Genomic DNA, 21,714 nt, shown 5'->3' with positions numbered 1-21,714 from the left:
TCAAAAACAGATTATCTGGTCATTACCACAGTGTAAATTTGTGAGAGCTTGCTGTGCCCAAATTGGCTGTGGCGCTTCCTACATTACAACAGTGATTACATTTCAAAAGTAACATTTCATAGGCTGTGAAGCACTTTGGGACATGCTAAAATCATGAAAAGTGCTTTTTCTTTCTTTGTATTCTGTCTGAATTAGGGAGTTTATACAAATGGAGTAAACAGGAAGTGGCTTATTATGTTTGGAATTCAGTGGTGGAGTTCCATATGTAGAATCATAGAATCATAGAAAACTACAACACAGAAGGAAGCCATCCCATCGCATCCGTGTCGGTTGAAAAAGAGTTACCCAGCCTAATCTCACCACCAGCACTAGGTCAATAGCCCTGTAGGTCACGGCTCTTTAAGTGCACATCCAAGTACTGTTTAAGTGTGATGAGGGTTTCTGCCTCTACCACCCTTTTCAGGCAGTGAGTTCCAGGCTCCCACCACCCTCTGAGTGAAGAAATGTTTGCTCATTTCCCTTCTAATCCTTCTACGAACTACTTTAAATCTATGAAATCTCAATGGGTCAGGCGGCATCTGTGGAGAGAAGCAGAGTTAACGTTTCAGGTCAATGACCCTTCATCAGAACTGGCGAATGTTCGAAATGAACAAATTCTTAAGGAGCACTGAAAGGGGGAGGGGAAGAACAGAACACAAGGGAAGGTCTGTGATAGGGTGGGAGGCAGGAGAGATTCAGATTCCAGCATCCGCAGTATTTTGCTTTGGCACTTTAAATCTATGCCCCCTGCTAAGGGAAATAGGTCCATCCTATCCATTCCATCTAGGCCCCTCATAATTTTATACACATAGAAGTCCCAGCATCGAGGGCAACTTATCTTTACTGCAAATCTCTAAAGCTGCAGAACCAGAAATGTTCGGAATATTGCATATAGTTAGAGCACAGTCCCAGTTGGAGCATGTCTTGGAATTTGGAGGCTCTGGACTGGTGCAGTGCCTGATGTGTGTCCGTGCGTGTGTGTGCGTGCACGTGTGTGCATGTGTACAATTGCATGTGTGTGTGTGTGCACTGCTGTGGGAGATTGCTTGCCCACAACATGAGCAGCATCATTGAAAGGTTTGACTTCTCCCCATTGGAGGACTCTTCTCTGCAAAGCAAAATTTCTTTATGGAACTGTGCTGCTTATTTATTATTTTAGGCCAGCCTGAGCAGACCCATATGGAGAAGTAATCCTCTGTCTTCTATAAAGAGCTGCTCCCATCAATTTCTGTCTGAGGTGAGGCATGCGATAGGTTGCAAAGGCACAGCGAGCCGCAACAGTTATTTGAAAGTCTAGACACCTTTGCGCTTTAAAGATTAGTGCTATACATGTGCAAGTTTAACCTGTAGAACTCGTGTAAGTTCAACCCCTACCTGAATATCGATTTATTTTAGTTTCCTCCCTGCAAACTTTTTATTTTGCAGGTGTTGTCTTTTAAAAGCACTACTGCTAAAAACAGGAGACTTCATTATTATTGAGACAACCCTGGGCTAGTGAACCTCTGCAGCACCTGTGTGAAATTTATTAAACTACTTTAAGACTGGCAACTGAAGTTAGTGAATAGATTTGGAGTAATAATGCTATGCACAGATGGCCAGTGTTAGTTTGAGGCTCTTAAATATCAAATTAATTCTATGAAACAGATTAAAACTTCCTGATTGATGTCAAACTTTTGTACAATAATACCTTGAAGGATGTGGTCTTTTTTTGATTTACAATTCACTGATTTTCTCTGTACTGAAGATTCAGTATCCATTTGAAAAATAAACTGGAGCCTCCCCACCGACAACCCCCCTCCCCCGCCCCCCCACCACCACTACTTTATATCTACACAAGCCATCCCAATGTGCAGATGTTTCAGCTCATAGACATCTTACTTCTCATAATCCCTGGAATCAAGCGGTGTTACCATCATACGATGAGGGCACCCATGAAGTAATTTTTTAAAGTGTATAAGAACCATCTTAATTGTAAACCAAAGTGAAGATTCGCACTTTTATCCTAAAGGTCTAAGGCTAAATGTTTGGCATGTTGTATATAGCTGGTTAGTACTAGCTGTTGCTTCAAATGTATTCACAACAGTAACTAGATGGTTGAGAATACCTTTACAAGCTACATACAGGGTATGTGCCTAAAGCGAGAATTATTCCAGGTTTCCTGACTTGCGTCATATTTAAATATTTGTTCTACCATGTCATTATGAAGCTTATGTTTGTTGGGAGATTGCTTAAACAGTTGAAGCCATATGTTTATTGAATGTTGAAAAAATTAAAACCAGTGTTAGCCTGGGTCAGGGTTTAGTTATTGCTCCTGGTGTGAAATATTTTTTGCAACGATTGCATATGTTTAATGTGGTAATGGATATATTTTGAAAATTGAATAATTTATAATCCAATAATTTCCCCCCCCCCCTCCCGACTTTTGTTCTCTTCTCTCCTAATGATGCTGAATCATCCTGAGGTTCTCTGAGCACAAGCAATCCTTGGATATCTCACCCACATGACTGACCTTCATGTGAGCTTCTAGGCTATTCAAATACGATGAGGGTATTGCAGCCAGTCTCAACCATGTTCTTGCCTGACATCTACTTTCTTGCATGCTTTCCCGCAGGGGTCAAAGGACAGAGATCAGAAACCAGAACCATATCTCATTTCTTTTTTTCCCTCTAGCCTAGGGGCACTCCAATTGTCACCCTGGCTGAAATTACACAACTTAACACAAACCAGAAATCACACTTGGGACCTTCCTGATTTGTAAGGTTCAGTACCTCATCACACAGTTCCTCTCTCAGCTGTCAAACAAGACCATGAATGTTTATTTTATAAAAGTACTTCATACAAAATCTCTATGTTGCAGTATTCATCTCCCAATTTCCTCGACTTTTTAAAGATAACTTTTTTGTACGTGATTCCATTTTTTTAGTGTTCCTGCTGCTGCCTCTTCTGCCTGACTTTCTCATCCAGTCAGTAGGTGGAACTGCCCAGGCCATGGACAAGAAAAGAGAAGTATTTCAGCAGAGCAGCACTCCTTTCTAACCTCCAATGAAGGTATTGCTGTACAATTCTCCAACTGATGGTCTTTCCAGATATGGGGAATAATACTGGCACGATCAAATCCTTCTGAATTGAAATTTTTATCATTTTAATTTATGTCATTTTTCAGTTATATTAAGAAAAAAAACAGAGGTCTTTAAAATTATGAAAGGTTTTGATAGAATGGCTACGGAGAGAATGTTTCCACTTGTGGGGAAGAGCATAACTAGAGGCCATCAATATAAAATAGTCATCAAGAAATCCAATAGAGAATTCAGAAGAAACTTCTTTACCCAAAGAGTGGTGAGAATGTGGAACTCACTACCATAAGGAGTGGTTGGAGTAAATAGTATAGATGCAATTAAGGGGAGGATAGACAAGCATATAAAGGAGAAGGGAATGGAGGGTTATGCTGATAGATTTAGATGAGGAAAGACAGGTGGTGGCTCAAGTGGAGCATAAACCAGCATGGACTGGTTGGGCTGAATGGCCTGTTTCTGTGTTGTATATCCTATGTAATCCTATGTAAAACAAGGGATGGAGTGGGGCCACTGAAAGTGGGATTGGGTGAGGGCGTGATTGATGCTACATAGGCAGAAAAATTGGTAATTAAGTTTTTTGCCTCCGTTTTTACCAAGGAGGAGATAGGTAACTATTTTGATCTAGAAAGGGAACTAGAGGGTGTTCCAGAGGTAAGCTGTGACACTATTTACATTACTACCAGTACAGTTGTCGAACAGCTGTGTAAATTTTAAGGTGAATAAATCTCACGGGCCGGATAAATAACTCTTCAGAAAATAAGGGAGGAAATTGGTACATGAGCAACTTACTGATGATGTTTCCTCTTCCCATGTGGCAGAGCATAGTCTTCAAAATCTCCCAAGCCATTAACAGCTAAAATCAAGAGCTCTGGGACATGACTGAATGAGAGTATTAGCATATCTCACAGTAGGAACATAAAAATGACATCCAGTCATATCTAACAATGGAAAAATAATCAGAGGGTTGATTCTAACCCTGACCGCAATGGCGGAAACGGTGTGGCCGGGGGAGGCGGTTAAGATGGTGGGGGAAGACTGCGATGCATTCAGTCCCTCACCATCTTGACTCACTTAGAACAGGCACAGGACAGCAGGACCTGGTGGGAGTCAGCACAGTGGCAAAGAGGGGAGGTGCAACGAGACCTGGGTGTCATGGTTCATCAGTCATTGAAAGTTGGCCTTCATAGCTAGGGGATTTGAATATAGGAGCAGTGAGGTCTTACTGCAATTGTACAGGGCCTTGGTGAGGCCTCACCTGGAAGATTGTGTTCAGTTTTGGTCTCCTAATCTGAGGAAGGACGTTCTTGCTATTGAGGGAGTGCAGCAAAGGTTCACCAGACTGATTCCAGGGATGGCTGGACTGACATATGAGGAGAGACTGGATCAACTGGGCCTTTATACACTGGAGTTTAGAAGGATGAGAGGGGATCTCATAGAAATGTATAAGATTCTGATGGGATGGGACAGATTAGATGCGGGAAGAATGTTCCCGATGTTGGGGAAGTCCAGAACCAGGGGACACAGTCTTAGGATAAGGGGTAAGCCATTTAGGACTGAGATGAGGAGAAACTTCTTCACTCAGAGAGTTGTTAACCTGTGGAATTCCCTGCCGTAGAGAGTTGTTGATGCTAGTTCATTGGATATATTCAAGAGGGAATTAGATATAGCCCTTCCGGCTAAAGGGATCAAGGGGTATGGAGAGAAAGCTGGAAAGGGGTACTGAGGTGAAGGATCAGCCATGATCTTACTGAATGGTGGTGCAGGCTCGAAGGGCCGAATGGCCTACTCCTGCACCTATTTTCTATGTTCTATGTTTCTATGTTAAGTATTTAAATGTAGCTTTTCTGAGGATTCTTTGTGAGCCACGAAGAGCAGGAGTGTATCCCTGGGGCCTCGACAAGCTATCCTCGTGCCTCTCCAGCTCAGGCCTTGCCTCTTTCTCCCAGCACTCGCTTCCGCTGTGGACCCCACCCTCCACCCCACCTCTCCACCCAACACTAACATGCTGGGGCAGTTCCCTTGGGTCTCCGGTATCCTTGTGCTTCTATCCTAATTTCGGCTGACTTCACTCCCACGAGCTTCTGGTGAGCACAGTGTTCAAGTGAGACCTGGAGTTAAAATAACCTGAGCCTCATGCTGATCTCTCTCTGCGGGGGTGTCACTCCTGCACCGCACTCCCCCCTTTCAAACATATCTAGAGTTAAAATTAACCCTCGGGCTTCTCCAACAACATATGGATTTCAGTTCTTCAGGTTCAATATAATTTGTCCTGCTACTAAAACATAATTGACATAGTAATGTTTGGGAAGAAGGCTGTGCTCCAGCAAGCCTTTGCTCAGTGGATAGAACTCTTGACTCGAAGTCAGAAGGTTGTGGGTTCATGTCCCATTCCAGAGACGAGCACATAGTCTAGACTGATGCTTCAGTGCAGTACTGAGGGCGTGCGGCACTGTTGGAGGTGCCTTCTTTTGGATGAGATGTTAAACCAAGGCCACATCTGCCTTCTCCGATGGATGTAAAAGGTCACGGCAATATTCGAAGAAGAGCAGAGGTAGTTCTATCTGTGTCCTGACCAACATTTAGCCCTCAACTAACACCAAAAACAAATTAGCTGCTCATTATCTTATTCCTGTTTGTGGGAGCTTGCTGTGCGCATATTGCCTGCTGCGTTTCCTACATTACAACAATGACTACACTTCAAAAGTACTTCATTGGTTTTAAAGTGTTTTGGGGCATCCTGAGGTTGTGAACGGCACTACAAATGAAAGTTGTTCTTTTTGTCTTTCCTCTCAACCCTCCATCAGTTTCCTTACTGTGATTCTGGAACTCATAGTCCTGTAGCAATCTCTCAGTACTCTTTCTTTTAAATCTTCCTGTTCCATAGTGCAGGCAATTATAATATATGCACCTGTAAGCTCACAGGTTTATTTAGTTGTGAGTGGCTTAGCCAGTCACATGATGTTCACTCAATAAAACCCCAGCCAGTTGGGTTCAGGGGATTCACGATGAGGCAGGTGGTTGTGAGCCTGGTGGATGAACTGGTAATGTGTAGCGTGATTGTTAAACCTTTGCTGATTGATAAACCAACTCGTTCTTAGTAGCAATGTGTTGCTATGAATTCTTAAGCAAAGAACCCACAAAGCAAATACATTACAGCAGCCAATTTAAGAAATTATTCAGCATGTCAGTGGGAGCACGGAACTGGCACTACCCAAACGTTGTGATCGTTTCTGTTCTATATGACAGTCTATGTTTATTTAGACCCCTCTGGCCATTGTTATGTTGTGTGATGAACCATGTCAACTGATTTGTCCTGTGGCCGGCCGTTTGCACTTTTTGTTCCATGCAGTGCTCTCCCAATCTGAATCTGTGCTAAGAATTGGGAGCAGGAATAGGCGAGACAGTCCTTCGAGCCTGCTGCTGCCCTACTCATTATCTGGGAGTGACTCGCGCTGTCTGCCTTCACACTACCCAACATTTACTTTTGGGATATCTGATAATCACCTGAGATGATATACTAGTACAACATTAGTTCATAGACTCATAGGGCCCAAGTTTTCACACGATAAAAAACCGGCGTCCCTCCGAGCTGGGCGCCCGTTTTTCGCGCCACAAAGTGCACATAAAAAAACCCTCCGTATTCTCCACCTCCCTGCAGGTCCTCTGGCCCTCGGCGCGGCGCAGCAGGAGCTGTAGGGGGCGGAGCTAGGACCCTGCGCCGAAAACAGTGCTGGGAGCTCTGCACATGCGCGCTACAGTGGGCACGCAAGTGCAGTAGCTCCAGGCGCCCGAAACTGTGTGGGAGGGGCCCGAAGCACGCAGCCCCTAGCCCTGGCCAAATGGCCTCACTGGGGCTGCGTGAATAAGGCTCCTCCCACGGCCAGCTCCTGCTTCCTGCCGACTCCCGCTCCTGCTTCCACCCCCCCCCCCCCCCGACCGGACCCGACTTGACCCGCCTGTCGCTTCCGCTTCTGCTTCCCCGCCGCTCCTGCTTCCGCCCCCCCCACCCCCGACCGGACTGGACCTGACTCGACCCGTCTGCGTCTGCCGCTCCCGCTCCCACCCGACTCGACCCGACTCTACTCTCGCCCCCGGACTGGATCCGACCTGACCTCCCTCTCCCCTCCCCGACCTGACCTCCCTCTCCCCGACCTGACCTCCCTCCCCGACCTGACCTCCCTCTCCCCGACCTGACCTCCCTCCCCGACCTGACCTCCCTCCCTCCCTCTCTCCCTCTCTCCCTCTCTCCCCCTCCCTCTCCCTCCCTCCCTCCCCCTCCCTCTCTCCCTCCCACCCCCTCCCTCTCTCCCTCCCTCCTCCGCTGACCCAAACCGAACCTCTCTCCCCGACCCGACCCAACGCCACCTACCTCTGGTGCTGGGGACGGACCCTGCCCGAAATCTCGGGCCTGGCCCGTTCAGCCTTCGGTCCCGACGGCAAACCGCTTCCTAAAGGCCAGCCTGAAGAACTTTCACACAGGTAGGAAGATGGTTTATTTAATCTTTTCTTTGCTTATAAATGTTTATTCAGGTTGGATTTATTTGTATAATATTTGTATAAGTATAAATAAGGATTTATTGTAGAATTTAATGACTTCCCTTCCCCCCACCCCCCACCTCGTTCTGGACGCCTAATTTGTAACCTGCGCCTGATTTTTTAATGTGTAGAACAGGTTTTTTCAGTTCTACAAAAATCTTCACTTGCTCCATTCAAAGTTAGTTTGGAGTACGTTTTCACTGTGGAAACTTTGAAATCAGGCGTCAGTTGCCGGACACGCCCCCTTTTGAAGAGAAAATTCTGTTCCAAAGTAGAACTGTTCTACCTGACTAGAACTGCAGAAAAAATAATGTGGAGAATTGCGATTTCTAAGATAGTCCGTTCTCCACCAGTTGCTCCTAAAAAATCAGGCGCAAATCATGTGGAAACTTGGGCCCATAGAATGGTTACAGCACGGAAGAAGGCCATTTGGCTCGTCGAGCCCGTGCCGACTCGCAGATAGTCCCACTCCCGCGCCCTTTCCCTGTAGCCCTGCAAATGTTTTTTGTTCAGATACTTCTCCAGCTCCTTTTTGAAAGATAAGATTGAGTCTGCCTCCACTACTCTTTACTGCAATGCATTCCAGATCCCAATCGTAAAAAAGATTTTCTTACGTTACGTTCTTTGGTTCTTCTGCCAATCATCTTAAATCTGGATCCTCTGGTTCTCGACCCTTCTGCCAATGGGAACATTTTCTCTCTATCTAGAGGGAGTCGGAGAGGAGTTTCCCAGATCCCAGATCCCCCGCCGCCCCCCCCCCCCCATCCCCACCTCCCGAAATTGGTTTGGGTTTTTATTTATTTTTTGTCTCTCCAGGAGGTGGGGTGGAGAATGTGTCTATTGTGATACCTTGTTGGAGGTGCTGTCTTTCGGGTGGGACATTAAACCGAGGCCCTGTCTGCTCTCAGGTGGGTGTAATATTTTGAAGAAGAGCAGGGGAGTTACCCCAGGTGTCTTGGCCAATATTTATCCCTCAACCAGCATCACTAAAAATGATCTGGTCATTAACAATTAGCTGTGCGCATATTGACTGCCGTGTTTCCTACATTACAACAGTGACTATGCTTCAAAAAGTATATCAGCGGCTGTAAAGCGCTTTGGGTCATTTCGATGGTCGTGAAAGGCGCTATTTAAATGTAAGTCTTTCTTTCTTACATTCACCTAAAAGGGTTGTGTTTTATTGTATAAACATGGTGTTTGACATGTCAAGTTAATAATTTATATTCATTTCATTTTGAAATGTTAAGTTTTCATGTTATAAAATCTGACATTTTGACTCTGGCTGCTGTGGATGAAATGGAACGAGGAGGAAGGGAGCCATTTTAAACCATTCATCTGAATACCTGAGAAGCAACAGATTACAATGACCTGTTGGCAGAATGGTTTGCTTAGTGTAATCAATCAGCAGTTAGAGTGACACTGTCTAATGGGATCATTTCATTACTGTGATTCAATCTGCATGTTCTTTTGTAGCTCGGTGTCAAATTGATTTGTTTTGTTTTATAACACTCCTGTGGGACCACTCCTGTGCTAAAGCATTGGGACATTTTACTACGTTAAACATAAGAACATAAGAACATTAGAAATAGGAGCAGGAGCTCGAGCCTGCTCCGTCATTCAATGAGATCATGGCTGATCCGATCCTGGCCTCAACTCCACTTCCCCGCCCACTCCCCATAACTCTTGATTCCCTTATCATTCAAAAATCTGTCTCTCTCTCCACCTTAAATATAGTCAATGGCCCAGTCGCCATAGCTCTCTGCCAGATAGGTTGTTTGGCAGTAATTAACAGTGAGCACATCATTAAAAGGATACTGAAACTGGAATGGAAAAGACTTGCGGGGGAGGGGGGAGAAATTGAGTATTGCCTGGTTTGGGGGCGGTAACAATCGGAGTCCCGCCCCTCTCGAGAAATTCAGGTTACCGTCCCTGGAAGGAAGTGGAGCACTAAATCAAGCATTCCACTTCTTTCCTGGGGCGCTAACAGGGCAGAGGCATCGGCAGCGCTGCACACTGGGCCATGCAGCGCTGCTGCGTCCGAGAGGCTCCCTCAATTAAAGGGAAGGGCCCACGCTACCGATTCTGCAAATGATAAAGGGACCTACCCGGACCACCAAGGAGGGGGGGGGGGGCTGCCATATGATCAGCCCGACACCCAAGCAGAAAACTGAGCAGCGATGGGAAAACCTAGGTAAGTTTTTTTTTAATTTTCCATCGGCCACCTTGCCTTTAATTTTTGCCTCGGTAGCGGCCGGTCTTCCGATCCACGCCTCCTGTAGCTCTCGGTAGTTTCGCCCGGCGCTGCTGCAGGGGGTGAAAGCGAATTTCAGGGCCCGGGTGCTAACCGGGTGATGCGCGCGGCGATGACATCACGATTTCCGGGCGCAGGAGATCGAGGCACAACACCGTAGGGCTGCCGCTAAACTCCCGCCCAATATGGCGGGAGCCGTTGCCAGTGCCGCGCCCGGGCGATAGGCATTTGTGCCCCGTGAGTGCCTCCCAGGGGCGCTAACGCGAGGCGCAAATGCACCGAATTTCTAGCCCTTAACTTTCTGTGGCAAGTTTAGTTTGTAACTACCACCCATTACAGCAACTTCACGCCAGTCAATGCTTTTCAAATGACACCGAGGTAAGAAATGCTAACATGGGAAAGAAATAATGTCAACATGTATAATTATTCAACACGAGGGAGTGAAACCTGGGAGTCCCAGCAGTGTGCTTTACACCATGAGAAAAAAATGGATGAATTATGAAAGAAAGAAAAGAATTTCTCCGCACTTCACACCTCTCCTCTCCTCCTCCTTCCATGACCCTTGGCTGATCTGCAGTTAACATCATGTTTGGTATCGTTTAGGTTAGAAATGTAGATGTCAAGTTACAGCACAGGTTATCTGATATTTTGTAAAACGATTTTACAAGAGACCTGTTATCAGTCATTTTCTTTCCCTCTCTCCCACAAATGACCCAGCTAAGTCTATAAATTCCACTTAATAAGTGAAGCCATGATATAGCTGCAATTGGAATTGAAACCTTCGACTCAAAGATGCAATGCTTTTGTGGTGTAACCACCCCAAGATGGAGCTGATTTTCAAATGAATATTTTATATATTAAGATGCAAAATTTGGTCATTGTCTACATGCTGCAAAGTAAAGCAAATATCAAAGCAGAACAACAACTTACACTTATATAGCATCTTTAATGTAAAACGTCTTCAGGCACGTCACATGGGAATGTTAGCAAATGAAAAATGTACACCGTGCCACATAAGGACATAATTGGGCCAAAAATTGCGGTCGGAGGCTTCCCGAGGGTGGATGCTGTTATATATGCAAACCTGTGATAATGGGCCGTGCTTTACCAGTGCCAAATTCAAGGAATTCATGACCCACAATGGGGTCAAACATGTCACATCTGCCCCATTTAAGCCAGCGTCCAACGGTCAGGCAGAACGAGCTGTTCAAACAATCAAACAGAGCTTGAAAAGGGTAACTGAAGGCTCACTGCAGACTCGCTTATCCCGAGTCCTGCTTAGTTACCGCACAAGACCCCACTCGCTAACCAGGGTCCCTCCTGCTGAACTGCTCATGAAAAGGGCACTTAAGTCAACAGGGAGAGAGCAGGCGGCTTCAACAGAATACATATCATGATCGTGCAAATGTGTCACGCGAAATTGAAGTAAATGATCCCGTATTTGTGTTGAACTATGGACAAGGTCCCAAGTGGATTGCTGGCACTGTTTTGGCCAAAGAGGGGAATAGGGTGTTTGTGGTCAAACTCGCAAATGGACTCACCTGCAGAAAACACTTGAACCAAACCAAACTCAGATTTACGGACTATCCAGAACAACCCCCAATAGACTCTACCTTTTTCGACCCTCCAACACACACACAAGTGACAACCGTCCCAGCGGTTGACCACGAAGCAGAACCCATCACCCGCAGCAGCCCAGCAAGACTCTCCACCCCCAGCAGTCCAGCAAGGCCAGCTGCGCAGCAGCCCAGTGAAGGCCCAACAAATGACTCATCAACACCAGCATTTGCACCAAGACGATCAACCAGGGAAAGGAAGGCCCCAGATTGACTCACATTGTAAATCGTTACACTATTGACTTTGAGGTGGGGGTGGGGGGGAGAGTGTTGTTATGCATGTAAACATTTAATTAACATGTCTAACCACCAGAGGGTTTATCCCCTACAATCCCTTGGGAGAACCTGTATATAAGGAGGCCTCACAAGCTGGAGAGGCACTCTGAGATCTGTAATAAAGGACTACGGTCAAACTTACTTTGAGCTTGCAGTATCTAGTCTGACCCTTTATCCAAGACACAACAGATGCCTCTGACCGAAGTGTGTTTTACCTGGTGGTCCCGGAGGAACTAACACTTGCGCTCCAAGGCCTAGCTGTGCAGCCCATCGCAGAGGGCCACGTATTCCAGGAGCGGATGCACATCCTGGGATCACTTGGGCATGGACCACCAATCACAATGTAATATTCATAGTAACGGGAGAAGATGTAAGGACAGATGACCAAAAGCTTGGTCAAAGAGGTAGTTTTTAATGAGTATTTCAAAGAAGGAGAGAGGTGCAGAATTTAGGGAGGGAATTCCAGAACTCGGGGCCAAGGCAGCTGAAAGCACGGCTGCCAATTTTGGAGCGAGTAAAATTGGGGATACGCAGGAGGCCAGAACTGGAGGAACGCAGATATCTTAGAGTATTTTTGGGCTGGAGGAGGTTGTAAAGATAGGGAAGCCATGGAGGGATTTGAATACCAGGATGTACTTTGCAGCATATGGAAAATGACCACATTTTGCATCTTAATATAAATTATTCATTTGAAAATCAGCTCCATCTTGAGGTGGTTACAGTATCAGAGCATTACATCTTTGAGTCAAAGGTCTCATTTTCAATTGCAGCTATATTATGGCTTCACTTACTAAGCAGAATTTATAGACTTAGCTGGGTCATCTCTGGGAGGGAGGAAAAGAAAGTGACTGATAGCTGTGGTCTCTTGTCAAAAACAACTACTCGGGCTTTCACTCCAATACAGTATTCTAAAAGCAGAATACCGTACATTTCCTATGGACAACTCATGGTACAGATACCTTTTTTACAGTGCTGCATTCGAGATTAACAAAATATTCGGCCATATCTTTGTTAGAGCTGCTCCCTCATGTCCAGTAACACTACAGGTGAACTGACTCCAGTGCCCACGGGTCTCCACACATATTAAGTTTTAGATATGTTATTCACTCATACATCTGACACTTGGCATCATTTGAAGGTCAACTTAAAAACAACGTTATATTCAAGTAAGCTTGCACGTGGCAAAGAATGTTCTGTATAATCAAAACAGAAGCGCATCTCAGTGAGACTAGTTCTGGTAACTTGAAAATTAATGGTATTTTCGCAGAGACCACCTTAGATATTCCAGCACCACAATTGCTGATTGTGTCCTATTTTCTGAACATCCTTTATGTCATGTATGTAACCACAATGTAACACCACTGTATTACTGTATACACTCAACCTAGGTGCACACTTTGACCACACGGGGTGAACTTGTGGGAGACACTCCTTACCTGATCACACAGGTACAAAAAGGGAGGTCCCACGCAGGCTCATCGTCTTTGGAGTCCTGTGAATAAAGAAGTAAGGTTACAGAGTGACCTTGTCCCCAGGATGTGCCTCGTGTGGTTTCATGCTGTAGAGTAAGGACTTTACATTTTACATATCCTTTTAAGGAACCTTGTGGGCGCAATTGTCCTGCGTCCCAATTGGGGGCGTTAACCATCGCGGGCCAGAACTTTCTGCGCCCAGCACAGAAATCTCGCCCCGCTGTGTAATTGCCCTTGCTGCCCCTCAAAGGAAGCGAAGCGCAATCTCATGCACTCCACTTCCTTTGGGGGTGGTAATTGGGGCGCTACTAGAGCACTGTGGGAAGCACAACACGGATGCTCCGTGTAGCGCTAACACACTTCAATGCCCTTCCCTTCGCTTAAAGGGGAGGGCGCTGCACACTCTGCAAGGCCTCTGATGGCCTCCACTAGGCACCAAGGCAGTGTGTAACCACGCCTGCAGTCCAGTACCCAAAATGGAATGCCCGGCTGCAGGATGGCTCCCCGGAGACACTAACGGGGCTAAAAAAAGGGGCAATTTTGCCCCCCTTGAGAAGGTATAAAGCTGAGGCATCATTCTGATCATTTTTTTTTTAAAGATACAGGCCTCGAGGTTCAAGTCGGCCAAAAACCTGCAAGTAATGGCACAGGCCAAGGGTAACGGCCGCCTGCAAAAAGAGCACAACAGCGCTGGTATTTTGGTGCTGGCTGCTAATTTACATGAGCGGAGCAACGAATATATTGTGTTACAAACGCTTTCTGGCGCTAACCTCAGCAGGAGGCCGAAGGTCGCTTGGTAAGGATCAGTGCGGCATTCTCGGGCAATGAGCTGTGTCGGATCATTTGGTGACAGCTCCTGGGTTTTGCTATCAAGTCTGCTGATGGCCCTTGTATGGTTGGAGCATTGTGTGGTGGGGCACGTCACAAAGCATTTTTTTGTCCATGGCTCCCCTCTTACTTTCGCGAACATTTGTCTGGGCCTTGCCTGGGGCCCACCAATAGGTACCAGACTGCCTGCTGCTTCCACCTTCGCTGGCTGCCACAAGTCACGAATATTTCACCCAGATGTTTGCTATGTGGAGGTTTGTGCTCCACCGTGTTGGGGGAGGGGGTGGAGGTGGGGGAGGGGGAGGGGGAAGGGGTGGAGGTGGGGGATGGGGAGGGGGTGGGAGAGTAGGATTCGCTGCCTTGCAGCTAGCAGTGGCTGTGCACTAGCCTGCATATCGCATAGGGAATTCACTCTCTGGTGAGTGGGTCTTAAAGCACAGGCTCTGATCAGAAGCGACTGTGACAGGAAACACCACATAAAGGCTGTGGCACAGATGTCCTTAAACCATTGTATGAGACATCAATGGAAATAATTCTTTTGAAAAAAGAAGAACATGAACACTGAGTCAGGAATTTACTGGTTTAAATGGTGCAGATGCGAGTTCAATTATATTTTTTAACAACAGCAGACTTTTGAAGAACTCTTGGTGAGAATACGTTGTCAAACCTTTTAAAAGCAGACTTCCAAACTTTGCATATCATTTTATCAGTTGCTAAACTAGAAAACCCAATGTATTATTTTTAAAGGATTTACCTCCTGTAATGTTTGACTGACCAGGCAGACGATTTAATGCATCTCATTGGAAGCAGTTCTCAGTCCAATTCCATAGTCTGAGCTCCCCGTAGTTAACAGTTATCCCAGCAGCTGTTTACTGTCCAGGTTCCAGCTCACTGCCACTTTCTCCCGCCTCTCCGCGCTGTTAACGGCTGCACGCACTGGTATGCTTTGCAGAGGGCGGTAAGAGGAGCGGCGAGCTCCAAAATGGATGAGCGTGTGTCAATTCTCCGTTGCACACCGATTGGCATCACGCTCCTGCTAATTAAAATACTTGTCACGAATGCAGGCAACAACAGCGCTGCCAACCTCCCGAAAATGGCGGCTGCCCCGGCATCTTCCGGAAATAGGAAGCTGTAAGGCAGCCGCCATTTTTTTGCAACAAAACGGGCCTTAATGGGCAGGGCTAATACCTCCCATTTTTCCGCCACAATAAGTAATGAGGGGGTTGACATATTTATTTTTCATATGTCCCGATGGAAGATGAGAAAACTGTCATGTATTCTACTGTCATTGTAATCCATGTGTAAACTGACCTAAGTTGTACACCGTGAGAACACTGACCACTAGGTGGTGAACTTGTGGGAGACACTCCTAACCTGGACGTTCAGGTATAAAAGGGGAAGCTCCACCCATCTTCGGCACTTCAGTGCTGGCTAATAAAGGACTGGCCACAGAGTGACCTTCTCTCTAGTATGGGCCTCGTGTGCATTTGTATTGTAAGGACATATTATTGGCGACGAGAAACTGGAATTTAAACCACGGGAGTATGGCCACTAGCAGCACAGATGAGAGGTACTGTGTTGGTGATGATTGGGACGATTTTATTGGGAGACTACAGCAAAGTTTCATCACTAAGGAATGGCTGGGACAGGATTCGGCCGACAAACACAGGGCTCATCTCCTGACGGTTTGTGGATCCAGGACGTACTCCCTGATGAAGGACCTTCTAGCGCCAGGGAAGCCGACGGACAAGACTTTTGAAGAGCTCAGTAAGTTGACCTGGGAGAACTTTAAACTGGCGAGCAGCATGCACATGGCAAGACACCAGTTTTACACGCACCGGCGGCGAGAAGGACAAGCGTTCCAGACTTCATGGCAGATCTCCGGCGACTGGCGAGCCTATGTAAGTTTCCAGATGCATGCAAAGCGGAGATGCTGCGAGACTTTTTTGTTGAGGGCATCGGGCACGCTGGGGTTTTTAGGAAACTGATTGAGACCAAAGACTTGACCCTGGAAACGGTGGCTTTGATGGCCCAGACATTTATCTCAGGAGAGGAAGAGACCAGAATGATGTTTCACAAAAATCTTGGTTTAAATGCAGCAAATGGACAGGGAGTTAACATTGTTAACGCGGCACACAGTTCTCCAGGCAGACAGTGCAATCGGACATGGCCGAGCATGTAGTCGAACCCAAAGGGGGAATTCAACAGAGACAATGGCTAGCTGAACGGCGTTCATGCCACCGCAAGGGACAATGCGGCCAGTAATGGGGCCATCAACACCTGTCAATGGTGCATTTAAGAACAGTTACAGAGACAGTCGGAGACGATCGACTGGTAATGGACCTTTTGTATCCAATAACGGCTCATGTTGGAGGTGTGGAGGCAAACACACAGCCAGAGCTTGCAGGTATCAACAATATACCTGCAGAAACTGCAACGTCAGTGGTCACTTGGCGCGTATGTGCAGGAAGCCTGCCTTTTGGCTAAGATCAAGTGTAGTACCGTTTCTGACCAGCCACCATGACCTCCGGGTGGTTTCTCCCTGGTCAGGAAGGTATATGCTTGCATTTTTGGAAACAGGAGGTGGGTGGGGAGGTTTGACCCATCCACCTCCACGGAGGTGTGTGGGGGACCTGACCCATCCACCTCCATGGCACGAACCTGGTATTGCAGTACTTCCAGGAACGGTGCAGTGGCTCTAGGCCTTTTGGCTAAGAGCATTGGCGCAGAGTGATCCTTGGCATGTGCAAGGTGACCTCTGGCGTTTGTGATTTGACAAAGAATTGGAACGATTGGCTACGAATTTAAAAAAAAAAAAAAAGTATGTGCAGGAAGCCTGCAGCCAGGTTGATGTATGAGGAGGACGGGGAAGATGTAAGCCCTACGAGGCCAAATGGATACTGGGGGAAATCGCTGGATGCTGAAGTTCAACGAGTTCATGTGGAGCATATATACAGTTTATTCATCATTATCGGTGGCGTCCTGGTGTAAGTGCTCCTCAATGGCATCCCAGTATCAATGGAGCTCAACACGGGGGCCAGCCAGTCCCTGATGAGTATCAAACAGTTCGACAAGTTGTGGGCGTCCAAGGCTAGGAGGCCAACATTATTGCCGATTGACGCACAGCTACGGACATATACAAAGGAGATAATTCCGGTGCTAGGCAGCGCCACGGTAGTCGTGACCCACAAAGATTCGGAGAACAGGTTGCCACTCTGGATGGTCCCGCACTACTGGGGAGGAGTTGGCTTGCTGTTATGAACTGGAAATGGGGCGATGTCAATACAATTTCTTCTGTGGAGCGAATATCATGCTCACAGGTCCTGGACAAATTTGACTCACTATTTCAACCCGGCATTGGCACTTTCATGGGGACCAAGGTAGCGATTCACATAAACCCGGACGCCAGGCCAGTACACCACAAGGCCAGAGCGGTGCCGTACGTGATACGGGAAAAGATAGAAGACAAATTGGACCGCCTGCTGAGGGAAGGCATCATCTCGCCAGTCGAATTCAGTGACTGGGCGAGCCCGATTGTGCCGGTGCTCAAGGCGGATGGGTCGGTCAGGATATGTGGTGATTACAAGGCCACCATCAATCGGGTGTCACTCCAAGACCAGTACCCGCTACCGAGAGCGGAGGACCTCTTTGCGACGCTATTCAGTGGCAAACTTTTAAAAAAATTGGACCTGACCTCAGCTTACATGACCCAGGAGCTGGCTAATGAGTCGAAGAAGCTGACCACCATCACAAGGGGTTGTTTGAGTACAACAGATGTCTGTTCGGGATTCGCTCGGCCGCCGCAATTTTTCAACAAAACATGGAAAGTCTCCTCAAGTCGATTCCAAGGACGGTGGTTTTTCAAGACAACATCCTCATCATGGGTTGTGATACTGAAGAACACCTCTGCAACCTGGAGTAGGTGCTACACAGACTGGACTGCGTAGGTCTGCGACTGAAAAAAGCGAAGTGCATCTTCCTAGCTCCAGAGGTAGAATTCCTGGGGATGAGGATAACAGCAGACGGGATCAGACCTACTGCATCCAAAACAGAAGCAATCCAGAGAGCACCCAGACCCCGTAACACGGAGCTGCGTTCGTTCCTGGGGCTCCTGAACTATTTGGGGAACTTTCTTCCGAAATTGAGCACACTGTTAGAGCAGCTACACGTGCTCCTACGCAAAGGTCGCGAATGGGTTTAGGGGGAGAGTCAGGAAAGGGCTTTTGATAGAGCACGCAATTTGTTATGCTCCAACAATCTGTTAACGCTATATGACCCATGTAAGAAACTTGTTTTAACATGCGATGCTTCGTCCTATGGGGTCGGGTGAGTGTTGCAGCATGTTAATGCCAAGGGTCAGTTACAGCTGGTAGCTTATGCCTCCAGAAGTCTGTCCCAGGCTGAAAGAGGCTACGGGATGGTAGAAAAGGAAGCGTTGCATGTGTATATGCAGTAAAAAAATGCACCAGTACCTGCTTGGCAGGAAATTTGAGCTGGAGACAGATCACAAACCCCTAATGTCCCTTTTGGCCGACAACAAGGCCATAAATGCAAATGTGTCAGCCCGCATACAAAGGTGGGCACTCACGTTAGCCGCCTATGACTATACAATTCAACACAGACCGGGCACTGAAAACTGCACCGTTGCACTCAGCAGGCTCGCACTAGCCACCACCAAGGGGGCAACCGAGCATGCTGCTGAGATGGTCATGCCTGTTGAAGCTTTTGAAAGCGAAGGCTCACCTGTGACAGCCCGTCAGATCAAAGTCTGGACAAATAAAGACCCGCTACTGTCTTTAGTCAAGAAATGTGTCCTGAATGGGGAATGGGCATGCCCTGAGGAATTTAAACCATTTCACAGGCACAAGGATGAATTCTCGATTCAGGCCGATTGCCTACTGTGGGGAAACCGCGTAGTCATGCCCCAGATGGGCAGAGAGGCATTCAATTGAGAACTCCACAATGAGCACCTGGGCATTGTCATGATGAAGGCAATTGCCAGGCCACACGTTTGGTGGCCAGGGATAGATGCAGACCTGGAACTTTGTGTTCGCAGGTACAACACGTGTGCCCAGCTGGACAATGTGTCCAGGGAAGCCCCCCTTAGCCCCTGGTCCTGGCCTGCCAAGCCATGGTCACGCATCCATGTGGACTACGCAGGTCCTTTCATGGGAAAAATGTTTTTGGTTGCAGTAGACGCATACTCCAAATGGATCGAATGTGACATTCTCAATTCAAGCACATCCTCTGCCACAGTAGAAAGTCTACGGGCAATGTTCGCCGCCCATGGACTACCGGACGTCTTGGTCAGCGACAATGGCCTGTGCTTTACTAGCATTGAATTCCAGGACTTCATGGCATGAAATGGTATCAACTATGTCAGAACGGCACCATTCAAGCCGGCCTCAAACGGCCAGGCGGGACGAGCAGTGCAGATAATCAAACATGGGATGCTCAGAATCCAAGGGGGTTCCCTACAAAGCCGCTTATCACGCCTCCTGTTGGCCAATAGATCCCAACCACACTCGCTCACAGGGGTTCCACCCGCAGAGCTGCTAATGAAAAGGATGCTCAAAACCAGGTTATCCTTTATACACCCCACCATGAAAGAAATTGTTAAGAGCAGGCGCCGGTCACAATGTGACTACCACAACGGGAATGCGAGAGTGCGATGTATTGATATAAATGACCCTGTCTTTATTCTCAACTCTGCTGCAGGGCCCAAATGGCTCGCAGGCACTGTGATTGCCAAAGAGGGGAATAGGATTCTGGTAGTTAAACTTACCAATGGACAAATCTGCTGCAAACACATGGATCAAACAAAAAGGAGGTTCAGCAACCCCATAGAAGAAGCAGAGGAAGAACACGATGTAGAGTTCACAGGTGACCGAACACCGGAACCAAGTGGAGGAGAGTCCAGTCACTGTGCGCAGTCCGGACAGGCCTGAGGCACCGCAAACAGCAGACACTCAGGCCAGCGCCCAACAACCAGAGCTCCAACTCAGGCGCTCTACAAGGGAGCGTAAACTACCAGAGAGACTTAACCTGTGATCCCAATAAGACTTTGGCGGGGAGGTGATGTCATGCATTCAACTATCATTTTAATCCATGTATAAGCTAACCTAAGTTGTACACCGTGAGAACACTGACCACTAGGTGATGAACTTGTGGGAGACACTCCTAACCTGGACTTTCAGGTATAAAAGGGGAAACTCCATCCACCTTCATCACTTCAGTGCTGGCTCATAAAGGACTGGTCACAGAGTGACCTTCTCTCTGGTATGGGCCTCGTGTGCATTTGTACTGTATAGTAAGGATATATTAAGAACAATTCCATTCATTGCATTGTGTGGATTTCCTTAGGCTACCATTTAGTTTACTGCTGGTGGTTTTTAATGTTACTCTAATTTCCTTCTTGTACTGTAGAAATGCTAATTATTGCAGTTATATAAATTTGTGTTTCTTTGTAGAGAAATGTGGCCCACAAATGTATACTTGACATGACTGTTGTGACTGTAAAGATAAGATAGCCATCAATACAAGATAGTCACCAAGAAATCCAGTCGGGAATTTAGAAAAAATTTCTTTACCCAAAGAGTGGTGAGAATGTGGAACTCGCTACCACAGGTTGAAGCAAATAATATAGATGCGTTTAAAGGGAGGCTAGACAAGCATATGAGAGAGAAGGGAATAGAGGGTTATGCTGATCGAGTTCGATGAGGAACGACGGCAGGTGGCTCAAGTGGAGCATGGGCTGTTGGGCCGAATGGTCTGTTTCTGTTCCGTATATCCTATGTAAGGAGTTTGAAGTGCAATTATTTTTGTCATGAAATTGTGCACCAATTCCCAAGTTTTTTGTCTGAGATATTGTGCAGCATATCTAACATTGGCAACAGTTCTGCCTTTTGTTAAGCTATACAGTTCAGGAAGTCACGTTGAACCTTGCTGTGTCCTGAAGTAGCTAGATTTATTTGAAGCCATCATTGGTGTCTTCCTGTTTCTAGCTCTCTCTTTAGATCTTTAACTATGGTCGATCAGCAAACAGATTGCTGCGAATCATGTTGTGATTTTCTTTTTTGCGTGTATAATTTTACTCCTCACAATTCAGATCAGTTTGAATGTGTTACAGGCAATTTTATTTTTAATGCAACTCTCCCAAAAAATGTTCACCTAACCCTCAGTGGATGTTATTCCCACAAAGCTTTGGCAGTCGCCTTAACCTTTGTGACATCGTTCAAGGGCGTCAATGTCCATGAGAGTGTTTCTTCCGCATGAATAATGGTGATTAATATTTTCCATGTTTATATTGTTTTTCTCTGGCAGATTTGCTGATGAACGACAGTTGTAATCCATTCCAAGGATCAGGAGAAAGCTCCAGTTTCCAATCATTACTAATAGATGAGGAAAGGAGAAAACTTCTGGTTGGAGCTAAAGATCTGATTTACATTTTGAATCTGGAAAATTTGAACAAGGAACCTAAAAAGGTACATAGCATCAACATGGGTGCCACGTATAGATGTGATACATCTAAACCCGCACATTGCATATAAATCCGATTTCAAAACGGATTGATGCAGGAAGAAAATTCAAAGAAACTCCAAGGGACTGATTTTCCTTTGCAT

General features: G+C 46.6%; 1 protein-coding gene and 1 pseudogene across 1 annotated transcript in view; both read left to right on the top strand.

The window, feature by feature from the left end:
- Positions 1-21,714, top strand: part of LOC139227878 (semaphorin-3D-like) — a 124,058-nt gene that overhangs the window by 15,693 nt on the left and 86,651 nt on the right. The window contains exon 2 of the mRNA XM_070858975.1: positions 21,416-21,576. Within this exon, the coding sequence (XP_070715076.1) occupies positions 21,416-21,576 (161 nt within the window). The remainder of the gene's footprint in view (positions 1-21,415; positions 21,577-21,714) is intronic.
- LOC139228366 (U2 spliceosomal RNA) lies at positions 16,560-16,790 on the top strand (annotated as a pseudogene).

The sequence above is a fragment of the Pristiophorus japonicus genome, chromosome 17 (assembly GCF_044704955.1).
Source record: "Pristiophorus japonicus isolate sPriJap1 chromosome 17, sPriJap1.hap1, whole genome shotgun sequence".
Taxonomy (NCBI): Eukaryota; Metazoa; Chordata; class Chondrichthyes; family Pristiophoridae; genus Pristiophorus; species Pristiophorus japonicus.
This window is presented reverse-complemented; position numbering and strand designations above follow the sequence as displayed.